General features: G+C 35.4%; 1 protein-coding gene across 2 annotated transcripts in view; it reads right to left on the reverse strand.

Moving 5' to 3' along the window:
- Adam10 (ADAM metallopeptidase domain 10) overlaps window positions 1-18,299 on the reverse strand; it is a 156,152-nt gene that overhangs the window by 72,322 nt on the left and 65,531 nt on the right. For both annotated transcript variants that reach the window (XM_027925768.3, XM_071608314.1), the window contains one exon: window positions 12,590-12,748. In XM_027925768.3, the coding sequence (XP_027781569.1) occupies window positions 12,590-12,748 (159 nt within the window). The remainder of the gene's footprint in view (window positions 1-12,589; window positions 12,749-18,299) is intronic.

Consider the following 18,299-nt stretch of genomic DNA (forward strand, 5'->3'; position numbering starts at 1 on the left):
AACTTAATTTACTGATAATTTAAATTCCATTATAATCTCAACTTCCAGCAAATGCCAGCATCCTACCTTCTATCTACTACTATCTTTTCGGCACATTCCCTCTAGACCCCAATAATCTTTCAACATCAGTAAGACCCTTCAATTTAACAACACTACCACCTTGTTCACTATCACTGGTTATTCTTTCTCCTCCTAAATCACTTCAAAATTTCATGGTCAATTATTATAATAATTGATCCACTGCATTCACCTTCAACTCCCTTATCCCTACACAACTCCCCTGGCTCTCAACCAAATATTGCTTAAATTCAAATCTCTACCTATACCCTTGGCAGGTGAATGGGGCTAAAGAAAAACTAATAAGTATGACTATTCTCACTCAAAAGTCATGATCTATAATGTAAGGAGTTTCTTAACGCTGCCTGGCAATTCCAGAGTCCATTAAAAAATCTTATTCACCTATTTTAGCTTTGCCAAAATAGTACAGGCCATAAAACTGGCAAGCTGAAACTACACCAAGTGATCTCAATAATCAGTAGGAAAAATTACAATTGTTCTGTGACTTTTTTTTTCCTTTTTTTTTTTAATTGGTTGTTCAAAACATTACAAAGCTCATGACATATCATCTTTCATACTGTTCTGTGACTTTTAAAATATTTTTTGTTAAAATATTAAACTCTGTTATGGTTAAATAATGTACAAGGAAATTAAAAATAATGAAATTAATGTTTATTTATTACACTAATTTTAAATAATACCAACATCAATATTAGTGTTTAAAAAGATTGTGTTTTCTGCGGGGCTGGGGATGTGGCTCAAGTGACAGCGCGCTCGCTTGGCATGTGTGAGGCACTGGGTTTGATTCTCAGCACCACATAAAAACAAAATAAAGATATTGTGTTCACCTAAAACTAAAAAATAAATATTAAAAAGAAGATTTAGTATTTTCTTGGTAAACTATATTTTAGATATCAGAAATGAAAGCTACAAATTCCTTGTAAAGCCTGATATTTAAAGTTAAAAAAAATTCCAAAGCAACAAAACACTATTTATAATGTGCTTCAAATTCTGTCCATATAAAATTCTCTTAATTTAAAAAAGGGGGGGGATCAAGTATAAAATTTTCCCATATACTTCCAAAACTTCTAAAAGAGCCCATTTTTCCTGGTCACCACATCAACTATAAAAATGGACAATGACATTTTCTCTCTAAAATTACTGACAATATAATCCCCATTTCTAGAAAAAGCTTTTGTTCACTAATGAATAAGCCCTCATTGAGATGCACAATCATAGGATACACTGTGGTTCCCCTGAAAAGGCCAAACAGCATATTCTTTCACAAAGAATGAGTCATGGGTGCAGAATATTCAGCTTCTTTAAAACAAAGATCAACTTTAGATCCATTGCCTTTCTTCCAGTTCCTTTGCATGCAAACCTCTTCCTTTTGTTACAGGAAACACAAATATAAATAATACATATATTGTGATACCTATCATCTCAAAGAGGAAATAACTCATTAACTCTTAATCATCCATTCCATGGGGGGGCGGGTATTTACAATAGATTCTGTTCCTGGAACCATGTATAAAACACCCACTTCCTGCATCCTCACTACTCCAAGCAAGGTACCCCTCCCTCCATGTGACAGGCAGGTTAACAACTTGACTACAAGGTCCAAGGCCTTGACTATGAGATGACTGTAATAGTCAAAAGTAGGACTGGGGATATAGCTCAGTTGGTAGAGTGCTCGTCTCACATTCACAAGGCCCTGGGTTCAATCCCCAACACTACAAAAAAAAAAAAAAAAAAGTCAAAAATGGTTGTAATCTCTCCAATAACATGTTATAAAACAACAAATCCAATCAAACATCCAACTTTTATTATATTATCTGAGTTTAAAGTAGAATGATTCCATAGATAGATAATGCATAAAACTGTTAATATCATATCTGAAGAATATCATGGGTTACAGTCTGCCTGAAACTGCTATTTATTCCCAAAGTTGCCAAAAATAACAAGAATGAATTTTTTTTTTTTTAAGCAGAGATGAAGTGTCTAGGGGAGAGAAGAACTTGAAGTGTTTATCTCTCTTCAAATCCAGTGGACAGGAGTCCTTTTCTTCCCATACTGTCAAACCCCCAGTTTCAGATTCTGCTTTGGGAGGGCAGGAGAGCATGAAAAAAGGAACACAGTGTGCCTAGAAGAAACTGAAGATAAATAGTTTTCTTTTCCACAAATACTCATACACTGATCTTCCAGGAAATAATGATGGGGAACAGGGCCATACACTCCCCATCCAGTTTTTAGAAAGGGTTAGTCTGGCATTCAAGAGGATTGTGGGAGCCAGATCAAAAAGAATATTGTTTTATTATTCTGATCAATTACAAATAGAATTACTAGAATCTGAAGTACTAAAGGACAGAATCTTTGCCCTATTCACAGTAGCAAAAGAGTCTTGTCCTGATTACTCATTTAAATAATTAATTAACAAATATATCAGCCAAAGCCAGGTGCAGCAGTGCACACCTACAATCCCAGTGACTTGGGAGGCTAAGGCAGGAAGATTGCAGGTTCAAGACCATCCTGGGCAACCTAGTGAAAAAACATATAAAAGGGCTGGGAATGTAGTTTAGTGTATAATGCTCTGGGTTCAATCAAAGGGAGGGAGAGATGGAGGCAGAATGCTTGCCTAGCATGCACAAGGCCCTGGGTTCAACCCTCAGCACTGCAAGAAGAAAAAAAAAAATCAGTCATTAAACCTGTTATGTTTATATGGTAAAAAGATCTGTGATGCTAACGGAAGTGGTGGAACCTTTAGAAGCTAGAATCTAGTGGAAGGAGATCAGGTCACTAGGGTCATGCCATTGAAGGAGTTCCTGGGATTAGAGCCCCTTCGTGTCACTCTCAATTTGCTTCACAGCCACCATGAGGTAAACAGGTCTTTTTAAAAAAAAAAAAAAGAGAGAGAGAGATAAAACTTCCCAATATTTATTTTTTAGTTTTCAGCAGACACAACATCCTTGTCTGTATGTGGTGCTGAGGATCAAACCCGGCGGCGCATGCCAGGCGAGCGCGCTTCTGCTTGAGCCACATCCCCAGCCCCAAAAAGGTCTTCTTTACCATTTGCTCCGGCCACAATGTACTGTGCTTCCATAGGCCTAAAACAACAGAACCAACAGGCCATGGACTCAAACCACGAGCCAAAATAAACTTTTTCTTTTTATAAGTTGATTATCTCAGGCATTTTGTCACAGCAGTAGAAAGTTAACACAAAATCTGTAAAACTTATAACTGAAACATGTAATACACTGATTATTTCTACTTGTTCAATTTGGGAATAAATGTACACCTATCCATTGCAGTAAATTGGTGGCACCATGACAAAGAAGATGCCAGTTTCTTTTCTTTTTTGAAATTCCCAAGCAGTGGCAGATAAAAGGAAATGTTGTTGCAGCCAGAGTAATAGTTCCTGTCATTGCAGATTCTTTTCTCAGGCAGTCAAAAGCCTACCCGCTTATCTTCCAGATTCAAATCAAATGCCAACACCTCAGAAAGCCTAAATCTCCTTGAGGCTTCCAGGGTGTATATGACCCTAGTGCTTTAATGACATTTTTTGTTATAGCATTTATCACATTCTGACTCTCTATTACTGACTATTTGAACTCGAGGTATTTTTTTAAAACTCTTTTAATTTTTCCTGTACATTCATAAACCAATGAATTCTTATTGAATTTAATTTTCACCAACAACTGGCTTCATGCTTATTTTCAAAGGTCATCCATTAGCCAAATATTTGTAAAATGCTGGCTTAAATAACCTCTTTTTACCCTTCATTGTATCATGAAAAACTAAAAATTATCTACGAGTTTAAGGAAGTTTGTGTAAGGAAGTGTGTTCTTAATCCTTACAGATTGACTATTAGAGGGGTCATATTCAAAACTAAGGCCTGAATGCATACAGATATCCTAATGGTACATCAATGTTATAATTGCATTTATTTACCAAACAATAAAAGGAAAAACTATCATATAACAAACCCCAGGGATATAAAATATAAGACACAGAACACACACCCTTGAAGAGCTTACAGTCTGAGGTATCAGACTTGTAAACAAGTATTAGATACAAGTATTAACTTGCTTAGTGATAAGATCTCTCTGCAATCATCCACAAGTTATTAAATGCTGGTTGAATTAATGCTTCCAACCAACAGCTGGTTTTTCTCCATGCATGTTCTGTAAGGTCAATCACATGACCAAAGACTAGATTCAAACATAAGGAGGACACACCAATATATATCATCAGTAAAGAAGGGATACCCGGAACTGTGAAGTCAGAAAAGGCTTTGAACAGATTATACCTGAGCTACACTGTAAATGATAAGTATATGAGTTTGGGGGAGAAAGAATCCATATGCAACTAAAATAAAATGAGCATTCTTCGGCTCGTTTGCTTCTACAAGCTTGTCTTAATTTTCCAAAAAATCTCGTTAGAGCTTGGGCACCAGAGCTAGACCTTCTGTTATAGTTATGAGGTATCCCCCAGAAACTCATCTGTGAGACAATGAAAGAAGATTCAGAGATGAAGTAGTAAGATTATGAGGGCTGTAACCTAGTCAGTTACACTGATATGGATTAACCGGGTGGTAACTACAGACAGGTGGGTTGTGGCTGGAAGAAGTGGGTCACTGGGGACATGCCTTCGGTTTTATATTTTGTTCCTGGTGAGTAGGGCTCTCTCTGCTTCCTAGTTTCCATGTCCTAAGCAGCTTTCCTCTGCCATGCCCTCCCACCAGGATGTTCTTTCTGCCTCACCTTGGGCCCAGAGTCATCCAACCATACACTAAACCTCTGAAACTGTGAGCCACGATTAGTTTACCTCCTCTAAATTGTTCTTGCCAGATATTTTAGTGACAGCAAAAGAAAAGCTAATTAAAATCTTATTAATTCTTAGATTAACTCTTTGATTTATCTACTAATTCTTAGATTTACCCATCCTTTTTCCTGTTTTCAAAGGTCATCTTCTCACACCTGTAATCCTATCCGCTCAGGAGGCTGAGACAGGAGGACCACAAGTTCAAGGCAGCCTCAGCAAAAGAAAGGTGCTAAACAACTCAGTGAGACCCTGTCTCTAAATAAAAGTACAAAATAGGGATGGTGATGTGGTTGAGTGCTCCTAGTTCAATAACCGGTACCAAAAAAAAAAAAAAAAACCCACCTCAAAGGTCATCTTCTCTTGAACAAAACAATATTTGATGGGTTAATATCAAAAACATTACAATCTCGGGCTGGGGTTGTGGCTGAGCAGTAGAGTGCTTGCCTAGAACGTGCGAGGCCCTGAGATCCTCAGCATCACATAAAAATAAATAAATATATAGATAGATAAAAGTATTGTGTCCAACTACAACTAAAAAATAAATTTTTTTTTAAAGAGAGAGAGAGAGAAAGAAAGAATTTTTTTAATATTTATTTATTTTTTTTTAAGTTTTCGGCGGACACAACATCTTTGTTTGTATGTGGTGCTGAGGATCGAACCCGGGCCACACGCATGCCAGGCGAGCGCGCTACCGCTTGAGCCACATCCCCAGCCCCAAAAAAATAAATATTAAAAAAAATATAGTCTGGTTTTTATTAACCAAGACCTAGAAACAACCTACATGTCCAACAGGTAAATATATAAACAGATTATGGTATCTATACAACAGAATAATACTCACCAATGAAAACAAATGAACTACTAATATACATGACATTAATGAATCTCAAAATAATTATGCTAAGAAGCCAGACTTTTTATGATTACACAATGTAAAACTACATTTACATACAATTAAAAAAAATACAAACTATCATTGCCTGATTTAAAACAGAAGGTAAAAGAGGGTAGGCAGGAAAAAAAGGATTACATTAAGAAGAAAGGTCTTGGGGATAATGAATATGTTCACCATATTGATTAAGGTAATAGTTTCACAGATTTATACATATGCCAATAGTTACTAAATTTTTACTTTATATATGAGTAGTTTGTTTGATGTCAATTTTTCCTCTGTAAAACTGTTTAAAAGTAGTACAATTAGGAGCTGGAGTTGTAATTCAAGGGTACAGTGCTTGCCTTGCACGTGTTGAGGCCTGGGTTTGATCCTCAGCTCCACATAAAAAAACAAAGATATTGTGCCTATCTACAACTAAAAAAAAAAATTTTTTTTTAAGTAGTAGACTTAGAAATGTTGACAATCAAATTCGGTGTGTGAACCTAGTTTAAGTTTTGAATTTTTAAAAATTATGAAATATTTTTGTGGAGCAATTGAAGAAACACCTACAAACAATATATTAAGATACTACTGCCAAGTGCAGTGGGGCATGCCTGTAATCTCAGCAACTCAGGAGGCTGAGGCAGGAGGATCACAAGTTCAAACCAGCATCAGCAACTTAGTGAGGCCCTAAGCAACTTAGTGAGACGCTGTCTCAAAATAAAAAATTGTTAAAAAGGGCTGGGGAATGTGACTCAGTAGTTAAGTGCCCCTGGGTTTAATCCCCAGTACCAAAAAAAAAAAAAAAAAGATCATTAATGGGCCAGTGGCACACACCTGTAATTCCAGCAACTTCAAGTTTCAAGCCAGCCTGGGCAACTCTGCAAGACCCTATCTCAAAATAAGGAATGTAGCTAAGTGGTAGAACACTGAACACTGAATTTTTATATTTCTTTCAAATACTATCACTGTGCTTAAATAAGTTTAGTATTTAAGATAAATGCTAGGTTAAGCATGTAAATTAAATAATATAGTAGCAAGAATAACTACACTTATATACACTGTGAGAGTTCTGAAGTCATAGGTTCTTATAATCATCTCATTAAACACATTCAGTTTCGAAATAATTGTCAAACAGAGCACTCCATGCCTCAACCTTCCCAATTCTCCCATAGTTTGTCATAACTCAAAAGGTATAAGCAGATTTTCAAGCTCCAGAATGCACCTAGATATGACAAGGAGACTATTTTTTAAAGAATTTCATGTTATAAATTACATGCTTAATCTGATAATATTAGATATGAACTATGCTAGCTATTATCAATACTTTCCAATTCAATCCTTTCTTCAATCTATTCCTATTTCCCTTTGTCCCTCCTTCCCACAAAAAGAGTTGGAAGCCTCAGTACGTATGAAAAAACTCATTATGTCAACAACTCAAAAGCACAATACAGAGGTGGGCATGGTATTGCACACCTAGAAGCCAACTATTTGGGAGACTGAGGCAAGAGGCCAGCCTGGGGAACTCAGTTAAAAAAAATAAAAGTACTTCTCTCAAAGTAAAAAACAAGAGAGAGCTGGCGATAAACCTCAGTTGGAGAGTGCCACTGGGTTTGCCACAGTACAGGGGGAGGGGAAGAGGCACAATATGAAATTAATTGATTTTTTTTAAAGATTTTAGAAGAAGCAGGGCATGATGGCACACACCTGTAATCCCAGTGACTCAGGAGGCTGAGCCAGAAGGATCAAAAGTTTGAGGCCAGCCTCAGTAACTTAGCAAGGTCCTAAGCAACTTAGCAAGACCCTGTCTCAAAATTAAAAATAAATGTGGTTTAGGAATATAGCTTAGTGATTAAGAACCCATGGGTTCAATCCCAGGTACAAAAAAAAAAAAAAAAATTGAAGCAATATCCTGAAATTTCCACAAATGAGGACATTTCTACAAGATTAAGGTCTCCATGTTGAAATGGTAAAATAACAAAATTAAATTAAGTACAGAAATTAGGGGTCTTTCCACTGAAGCACAAGATAAAGGAGAAACAAGTATAGCTATAAATAATACACATGTTAAAAAGTAAGAGTGTCCTACTATCGTGAGGCAAATTTAAGCTCCCTGGGCTTTCCTATACCAAACACAACAAAATAAATAATAAATGTGAAACAAATCAGAATAAACCCAAATATTCGGCAGCTTTATGTATTTACCTTTGCCTCTTAGGTAGTAAACAAAAGGATGCAAGGGTGCATGCACTAACTAAACAACTAATGACTTCAAGCTATCACAGTTCTATGACCTTAAAAGTGGTCCAAGTTAAGATTATTATTATTATAGTTTATGGAACAGTGTTTTTCTGTTTCTTCAAAATAAACCATGCTCAGAGACAGAGGATTAAGTGGTATTCTTACCTTGTCATAACTGTTCGCACTTCTATGTCCTAGAGAGTTCTTTTTATAACCTCAATACAGAATAGAACAAGTGTGAATTTTAAGCTGGTAACTATACATAGTTATCACCATCACATCTAACTCGGTATCAAAGCATCTGGAACATGTTATTAAATATTTTTGCTAAAAACTGTCTCTGTGTTCTGGTACAGCTTCAGAAGCATTCCCTAAGGCTCTCCAGAATAGCAATATCATTTTCACTGAGGTTTTATACATTTATATGTACAGCTGCAAAAACAGTATTAAGAGGAGAGCAGTCAAATCCTCATCAGAATCCCTACCCAAGGTTGGTACATTTCCTCTACCACGTGTTTCTGAGAGTAACACATACAGAGATACAAAATCCATTTAGGCATATACAATGATGTAAACAATCAAATAGTACTTCCATCATGAAAATAAATTACTGTCCCTTATATAAATTATATGAAAATAATAATATATGTTAAAGGACAGCCTCTTTCTTTTAATTAGGTATAAAACAAAAACACCCATTACTAAACATATTTAGGAGAGAATTTGGCCTAAAGCAGCACAAGATGCAAATGTAGGATTTGAGGGAGACTTACAAATTTCAGTAAAGCCCCAGAAATCCCTGGAATAAAGGACAATGAGACTTCACATTTTTTTCCCATGGGTGAAACAAAAGAGCATGAAAGAGCATGAAGTCCAATCAAGTGACCTAAGTCTTCAAAGTATGCTTTTCCTCACCTATCAAGAAGGAATAATATGCATGTCTATATTTTGTAAAGATATGGTGAGGATGAAGTTAAATAATACAAGTAAAGAACTTCATATCATACTAGGTACATATTAAGCAAACAACTCTCTTACTGCTAGTTTTAAAACCTTTAATATTCTAACACAGAGAGGCTAAAGGGTCAATTAAAAGTAAAGTGAGCTCTTCACCCCTAGAATAGGGGTACATAAAAACAACGTGCAAATAAGTGCTACTACCTGTTTTTGTTTAGCATGCAAGCTAGGATGGTATTTACAATTATAAACAGTAGAAAAAAATCAAAAGAATATTTTGCATCTTATAGAAATTGTATAACAATCAAATTTAAAATGTCCATAAAATTTTTATTAGAAAATAGCCATACTCATTTTACATGTTCCTTTGGCTGTTTTTACACTATAATGGCAGGTCACTGCAACAGAATTCACATGGTCCTCAAAGCCAAAAATATTACTATTTATAGGCTATCTATATTATAGAGTAAGTTTGTTAATATTGGTCTACAATCAATTACTTCTGAAAAATTATCTGCAAATCTTGATGCATATCTATAATTCCTGCTACTCAGGAGGCTGAGGCAGGAGGATCACAAGTTTAAAGCCAGCCAGCCTAAGCAGCATACGAAGACCACACGTCTCAAAAAAAGAAAGAAAAAACAATTATCATTATTACTTTTCTGTAAACATCGTAATTTCAAAACTATTCAAAGAAATTCCTTCCTGTGCTTTCACCATCATATCACTACATTTCATTTACCAGGTAAGTGGCAAACAAAATCACTTTAAACATTCCTACTTGTTATGACCTAAATATGAGATGCCCTACCACCAACCAAAGCTACTGTGTTAATGTAGGAATTCAGAAGTGATATGAATGGATTATAAGAGCTGTTACCTGATCAGTCCATTCTACTTTAACTAGGCTGACTGGGAGGTAATTATAAGCAGGTGGGGTGTGGCAGGAAGACCTGAGTGGCCCCTTTCCCCTTGATCCACTGCCTAAGGCCCATAGCAACGGAGTCGGTAATCTGTGGCCTAAGACCTCTAAAACCATGAGCCCCAAATAAACTTTCCCTCCTCTAAGTTAATTCTTGCCAAGTATTTTGGTCACAGCAACAAAAAGCTGACTTTAGTAGTTTAACACTACTTTTAAGTGTTAATACCACTAATGATATTTAATACTGAAAAGAACATGAAAAGGCCTTCTTACTGAACTTATAATATATCTTATGCTATAAATACATAATGAACATATATTTACCTGAATGAGTATAAAAATAAGAACCAAAATTAATAATAAAGTTAAATAGCAAGAAGAAAAGAAAACTAATTTGTATCCAATGTCACTGATCCTCCAAGCTAACCCATCAACCTTGGGGAAAAAGAAATGTTAACATAAATTAAGATATTTGAAAATTACTATAGCATGAAAAATGGGGAAAATGTAATTATAAGAAAGAAATGAAAGTGAAGAAAAAACAATGTGTTTGAACTCTATACAAGTAGATAATAAGGAGGAAAACTAGAGAGAGAAGGCACAGTAATAAAAATCATAAGAGGCAGAACAAACAGAAGTACTAAAAAGTACTAAAGGGAAATGTAAAACAAAGTAAAAGTATAATTATAGCACAATGGGAAGGAAAAAATAATCTGTCAAATTACTCTTCCTCTTAGACCTTTCCCTAAAAGGTCTTAATTTTGGAAAAAAAGCATTCCAGGGATAGTATTTCAAGATTTCACTAAGCATTTATGAATAATCCACTGCACAGATAAACGGTATTTGGAATTTAAAGGAGCAAAAGAAATACAAACAATATTGGAGAAACTTACATACCCTGATAGTAGAGGTAAATTTACAAAAAGATTAAAATTAAGAAAATTACCAAGCAAGGCACATACCATGTGGATGAAAATTCTGTTAACAGAAAGAAAGAAAATCCACAGAATACATATTCCTACTAATGCAAGAGGATTGTAGTTTGGAGGTTGAAGAGATATGCAGAGTTTGAAATACCAGGAGGTAAAGCTGGAAGAGGACTCGAATATGGATGAGTGAAAATGCAGGCAAGCAGTGTTAATGAATTTATGGGTTAGTAAGTTGTTATGCTGTTTTCAATAGTAATTCAGCATCAGCAATAACAAGCAGTTGAACAGACGGAAGTATAGAAACTGTCAGAACTGATGGAGCAAAAAAAATTAAAATGGTTGAGGTTTACCAGTATTTTACTAGGAGTGAGAATGCAATTATTGATAATATATTCATGTCTGTAGGGGAAAAAAAGCCAGAAGGAAGCTACCAAGTTAGAAAAACAGGCGAAAACTGAGAGATGAGCCTAATAACAATAATAAATAAATAAAATAAACAGTATTATTTTATTTATATGAGACACTTATATTCTTAGAGGAATATACATACGTGTGGGGATTATTTTGGTTTGTTTTTGGTTTTGGTTTTTTTGGTACCCAGGATTGAACTCAAGGGTACTTAACCACTGAGCAACATCCCCAGCCCCTTTTTATTTTGAGACACAGTCTCCCTAAATTGCTTAGGGCTCACTACTAAGTTACTGAGGCTGGCTTTGAATTTGCCATCCTGCCTCAGCCTCCCTGTGTCACTGGGATTACCAGCATGTGCCACTATACCTGGCATGTTTTCTATTCTTAAAATACAGAAAAAGAATTCTCCAAATAAATTATCATTATATAAAGACCACAGAAGAGGACAAAATCCATGATTAACCTGGAGTCTTACCAAATGTTATGGTTTGGATGTGAGGTGTCACCAAAAGTTCATATATAAGACAATGAAAGAAAGTTAAGAGAAAAAATGACAGGGGTTATGAGAGCCTTAACCCAATCCAATCAGTGAATTAATCACCTATGGGATTAAGCTGTGACTGAAGGCAAGTGTGGTATGGCTGGAGGAGGTGGGGTGTGGGGGCATGGCTTTAGGGTGTACATTTGTAGCTGGTGAGTGGAGTTTCTCTCTGCTTTCTGATGGTCATGTGAGCTGCTTCCCTCGGCCACACTCTTCAGCAATGATGCCCAGCCTAATCTTGAACCCAAAAAAATGGAGCCAGCCACTTATGGACTGAGACCTCTGAAACCATGAGCCTCTAAAGAAACCTTTCCTCCTCCTCTACAGTTTTTCTGGTCAGGTCTTTCAGTCACAGCAGGGGGGGAGTGGGGGGTGGGGGGGGAGAACATCAAACTGAGATTAAGTCATTATTTCAATATTCCAGAAAGACTCAAAGGATTTAGAAATCACAAAAACACCTAAAATGTTCCATAAATATTATACACACATGATAACTTATATAAGAAGATAATGATGTTATACCCTCAGTAGGCCATAAAAACACAGGTGTAGGCATTAGCCTGGCTGATATCAGAATATAGCATTCCCGATTCAACTGGATCTGACTGACAGTTCACACAGAACTGGTTTTAAGCAGAAGTGATATGGATTGACAAGAAAACTGACCCACTATATAGATGCATTATTCATTTAATTGAGACTTTGTAAAACTGTTTTCTAGCCTGATAAATGTTTTAGGAAAGAAAATAGCTCAGGCTTCATTTGTCTTCACATAGTTTTAACTATTCTTATGCCTTTTTGCAAAAAGTTACTACTGAAAAAATTTAAGTACTTACTAATATCATCTTCATGATAAATGACAGAGTGAAATGGGAGAACTCGGTCTTTAATATATCTCTCTGCTGGCTCAACATAAAATGTTCCACCACGAGTCTGGATGAATCCTTCAAATCTTCCATCAATAACAGACCCATGGCTAAAACTTCCTTCTTCACCTATTAATAAAAACAACAAATTCCTCAAATTTTAATTTGCAAATTAAGAGTAAATTCATTATCCTTTAAAAATCAATTCTTACACATTTTTTTCAAAAATCCTGAGTACAAATTTACTGGGGAAATTAATTTCCACATAAAAATATCAAGTTGAATTTGAGATATGAACAACAACTAGCATTTAGCTGAAACATATAATCACTAACAATGAAAAATAGAACATCAGTCTTTTTATTGGTTCTTTTTAGTTATACATGACAAGTGAATTTTTTTGGACACAATTATAGATGCAGGACTATAATTTGTTCTAATTCAATCCCAAGTATGTCTCCTTCCTCTTCATTACTCCTACCACCATTCCCTTCCCTCCACTCCACTGATCTTTCTGCTATTACTTATAGTTTTTTTTTCCATTTGTATCTTGTGGATGGACATAAATATATAACTGTGGTATATTCATACATGTACATAGGAATATTAGGTCAGATTCATTCCATTGTCTTTCTTTATCCCATCTCTCCCCCACTTCCCTTCATTCCCCCTCTTTGTCTACTCCACTGATCTAACTTCTATTCCTTTTTTATTCTTCCTACCTTATTTTGGATTGCTTCCACATATAAGAAATAATATATGACCTTTGACTTTGCGGATTGGCTTATTTCACTTAGCATGAGAGCCTTCAGTTTCATTCATTTACCAGAAAATGCCACAGTCATTCTTCTTTATGGCTGAGTAATACTCCATTGTTTATATACACCACATTTTCTTTATCCATTCTTCTATTGAAGGGAATCTAGGTTGGCTCTATTGTTTAGCTATTGAGAATTGTGCGCTATAAACGTTGATGTGGTGGCATCACTATGGTATGCTGATTTTAAATGCTTTGAAATATATACTGTGATATGGAGTAGCTGGGTCAAATCCATTCCTAGTTTTTTCAGGAATCTCCCAACTGCTTTCCAGAGTGGTTGCACCAATTTGCAGTCCCACCAACAATGTATGAGTGTACCCTTTTCCTCACATCCTCACCAATATTTACTGTTACCTATATTCTTGATAATTGTCATTCTTAGATGAAATCTCAGTGTTAGTTTTAATTTGCATTTCTCTAATTGCTAGAGATGTTGACATTTTTTTTTTTTCATTTTTGTTGACCATTTGTATTTCTTCTGTGAAGTGCCTGTTCAGTTCCTCTATTTATTGACTGGGTTATTTGTTTATTCTCCCATTCTACAGGCTTTCTCTTCACACTCCTGTTTCCTTTGCCATGAAGAAGCTTTTAATTTGATGCTATCCCATTTACTGATGTTTTTATTTTACTTCTTGCACTTGAGGAATCTTGCTAAGGAAATCAGTTCCTGAGCTGATATGTTGAAGACTTGGGCCTACATTTTCTTCTAGCTGGGGTAGGGTTTCTGGTCTAATACCTAGGCCTTGATCCACTTTGAGTTGACTTTTGTGCAGGGTGAGAGATAGAGGTTAAATTTCATTCTAGTACATATGGAATTTCCAGTTTTCCCAGCACGATTTATTAAAAAGGCTATCTTTAATACAATGTATGTTTTTTGCACCTTTGTCTAGATAACTATATTTATGTGGGTTTGTCTTTGTGTCTTACATTCTATTCTATTGGTCTTCATGCCTGTTTTGGTGCCAGTACCATGCTGTTTCTGTTGCTATAGCTCTGTAGTATAATTTGAGGTGTGGTACTGTGATGCTTCACATTTCTTGCTAATGTTAAGGACTGCTTTGGCTATTCTGGGTTTCTCATTTTTCCAAATGAATTTCATGACTGCTTTTTCTATTTCTGTGAAGAACATCACTGGAATTTTATTGGGAACTGCATTGAATCTGTAGAGTGTGTTTGGTAGTATGAACATTTTAACAACATTAATTCTGCTTATCAAAGAACATGGGTAGTCTTTCTAATCTTCTAAGGTTTTTTCAATTTCTTTCTTTAGTGTTCTATAGTTTTCATTATAGAAATCCTTCACCTGTTGTGATAAACTGATTCCCAAGTTTGTTTAGGTGGTTTTTTGGTTTGTTTGTTTGTTTTCCCTTTTCATTTTGAAGCTATTGTGAATGGGATAGTTTTCCTAATTTCTTTTCAGCAGATTCACCATTGTAGTGTAGGAGTGCAATTCATTTATGGGTGTTGATGTCATATCCTGCTACTTTGTTGAATTCATCTATGAGCTCTAAAAGACTTCTGATAGAGTTTTTTGGATTATCGCATTGGCAAACAGATATAATTTGAGATCTTCTTTTACTATTCATAACCTTTAATTTCCTTCTCTTGCCTAATTGATCTGGCTAGAGTTTCAAGGACTATGTTGAATAGGAGTGGTAAAAGTGGGCATTCTTGTCTTGTTTTTGTTTTTAGAGGAAATGCTTTCAGTTTTTCTCCATTCAGAATAATGCTAGCCTTGGGTTTGTCATATATAGCCTTTACAATGTTGAGGTAAGTTCCTTCTATCCCTAGTTTTTCTAATGTTTTAAACAAGAATGGATGCTGTACTTTGTCAAATGCTTTTTCTGCATCTACTCAGATAATCATGTTATTTTTGTCTTTAAGTCTATTTAAAACATCACAGGCTTTTTTCCCACTTTTTTTTATTTGTTCCTTTAGATACACATGACAGTAGAATTTATTTTGATATGTTATACATACATGGAGTATAACTTATTCTAATTAGGATTTCGTTCTTGTGGTTGTACATGATGTTGAGTTTCGCAGATCATATATTTATATATGAGCATAGGAAAGTTATGTTCGATTCATTCTACTGCCTTTTCTATTCCCATCCTTTCTCCCTTCCATTCATTCCCTATTGTGTCTAATCCAATGAATTTCTATTCTCCCCTCCCCACCATACACACTTTAATGTTGTTAGCATCCATATATTGGAGAGAAAATTCAGCCTTTTGTTTGGGGACTGGTTTATTTTACTTAGCATGATAGTCTCCAGTTAACATCCATTTTCTGGTAAATGCCATAATTCCATGCTTCTTTATGACTCAATAATATTCCATTGTGTACATATACCACTTTTTCTTTACCCATTCATCTGTTGAAGGTCACCTAAGTTGGTTCCATAGCTTAGCTATTATGAAATGAGTTGCTATAAACACTGACGTAGCTGTGTCACTGTAGAGTGCTGACTTTAAGTCCTTAGGGTATATACCAAGGAGTAGGATAACAGGGTCAAATGGTATAGAACATCAATCTTTATGGCAATCATTCCTAGCATCTAGCCCAGTACCTGGCATCCACATAATAAATCATCTAACAAGTAATTGTTAAACTAATTGTTAAACTAACTTAAACTTAGAAGCAAGGAGACCCACTAGTAAAGTATACACCTTCAGAATAAATATACTCTAAGAATCTTTTGAAAATTTTGCTTTTTCGGGGCTGGGGATGTGGCTCAAGCGGTAGCGCGCTCGCCTGGCATGCGTGCGGCCCGGGTTCGATCCTCAGCACCACATACCAACAAAGATGTTGTGTCCGCCGAGAACTAAAATAAATAAATAAATTTGAAAAAAAAAAGAAAAGAAAATTTTGCTTTAAATATTGTAAGAAAAAAAAAAAGCTCCTTTCCCACCAGACATACTAAACGTAAGTCTTTTGACTTCCTTGACACCTTGAGGTTTTTATAAAAACATTTTAAAATGGAAACACGTTAAGTATTTCAAAAGCAATTTGAACAAAGGTATATCAACAATCCCTTTTAAGATACTGGACAAAGATTTATAATACTTTTCCATCAATTATAGTTTTATAGGGAAAGAAAATACTGGAAGGAGGGCTGGGGCTGTAGCTCAGTAGCAGAGAACTTGCCTAGCATGTGTGAGGCACTGGGTTGATCCTCAGCACCACATAAATAAATAAATAAAATAAAGGCATGCTGTCCAACTACAAATATAAAAAAAATAAAATACTGGAAGGATACTTTGAGATTTTAATAAAGTCACAAAATCTGAGCACCAAAATCAAATGATATAAAGGGGTGAGAAATAGAGAAAGAGGCTTTTACTTAATGTTTTCCATGCTGGGGATGGTACCCAGGGCCTCAAGCATGCTATACCAGTACTTTACCACTGAGCAACACTCCACAGTCCCCCTATTCTTTTTGGTTTTGTTATTGTTTAGAGTTAACTTCTGGCTATGTTGCCCAGATTGGCCTCAAACTCCTGGGCTCACTTTCCTTTGGGCTCAAGGTATCCTCTTATCTCAGCCTTCCCAGTAACTGGGATTACAAATGCACACCTTCTACCCTTAAGGAAGTTTTAAAAGTCATATTTACTGAAGTCAGGTGTGGTAGTATAAGTCCTTAAACACAGCTACTCAAGAGGCTGAAGAAGGAGGATCAAAATTCCTTGAGACCAGGAGTTGAAAGCAAGACTGGGCAACAAAGCAAAACTTAAAAAAAAAAGTCTAACTCTCATTAAACAGGCTTCCTTGGGCCCTATCCCCAGTATCACAAAAAGAAAAGAATCAAAGAAAAAAACAGGCTTTCCCCATAATTTCTTTTTAGTTTTGTTTTATCCCATGCTGGGGATTAAACCCAAGGCCTCACACATGCTAAACACATGCTCTACCATTAAAGCTATATCTCCAGCCCCAGGCTTTCCATACTTTCTTGCTAGGGATAATTAGTTGACTTTGAATTAATTATACACTGAAATATAATTAGTTGACTTTGAATTAATTATATACTGATAGTAAGAGCCCAAGACACATATTTTAAATTATATCATTTTTATCTACAAATTCATTTATACACTTTTACTTTTCTTGAACATCACACAGCAAAAAAGGGCAGAGACTATTAAGTTATTTGCTCACCAAGATAAATGATCAAGAAAGTAACAGTACACTAGATTGATATAAAAACACTTTCCTTTGGTTACAAAATTATAAGAGCACAAAAAACATTTAAAAACTAGCATTAGTCTATAAATAAGAAAGTTTACGTATAGAAACGCCTCATTTACTTGGCATAATAAAAAATCTAAAACAGTTCTATAAGCATTTATGTTCTCATAATTTATGATTGAGTGAAAATCTAATATATAGAAATAAATTTCAATTTCTCTTAAAAACTGGGGATCATCTTGAATATTTATTAACGTACAGTTACAACACAATGACATTTTGCCCTCCTCCAGTACCCTAGAAGACTCCGACTGTTTTTAAAGTTATTTTATGACTTTTATAATTGTTCTGTTCTTCCCACACTATTTGTCATATGTAATTTTTAAGGTTAAGTGTGCCACTCATGCCTCCAAACAATATTTTTTGTTGTTGTTGTTTGTTTGGTTTGGTTTTTGGTTCTGGGGATTTAACCCAGCCAGGGGCAGTTTACTACTGAGTTATATCCCTTTATTTATTTATTTACTTACTTACTTACTTATTTTATTTTGAGACAGAGTCTTGCTTAACTGCTGAGATTGGCCTTGCTAAACTGCTGAGGTTGGCCTCAACCTTGAAATCCTCCTGCCTCAGCCTCCCAAGTCACTAGGATTACAGGCATGTACCACTGCACCC

This window comes from Marmota flaviventris, chromosome 2 (genome assembly GCF_047511675.1).
Source record: "Marmota flaviventris isolate mMarFla1 chromosome 2, mMarFla1.hap1, whole genome shotgun sequence".
NCBI lineage: Eukaryota > Metazoa > Chordata > Mammalia > Rodentia > Sciuridae > Marmota > Marmota flaviventris.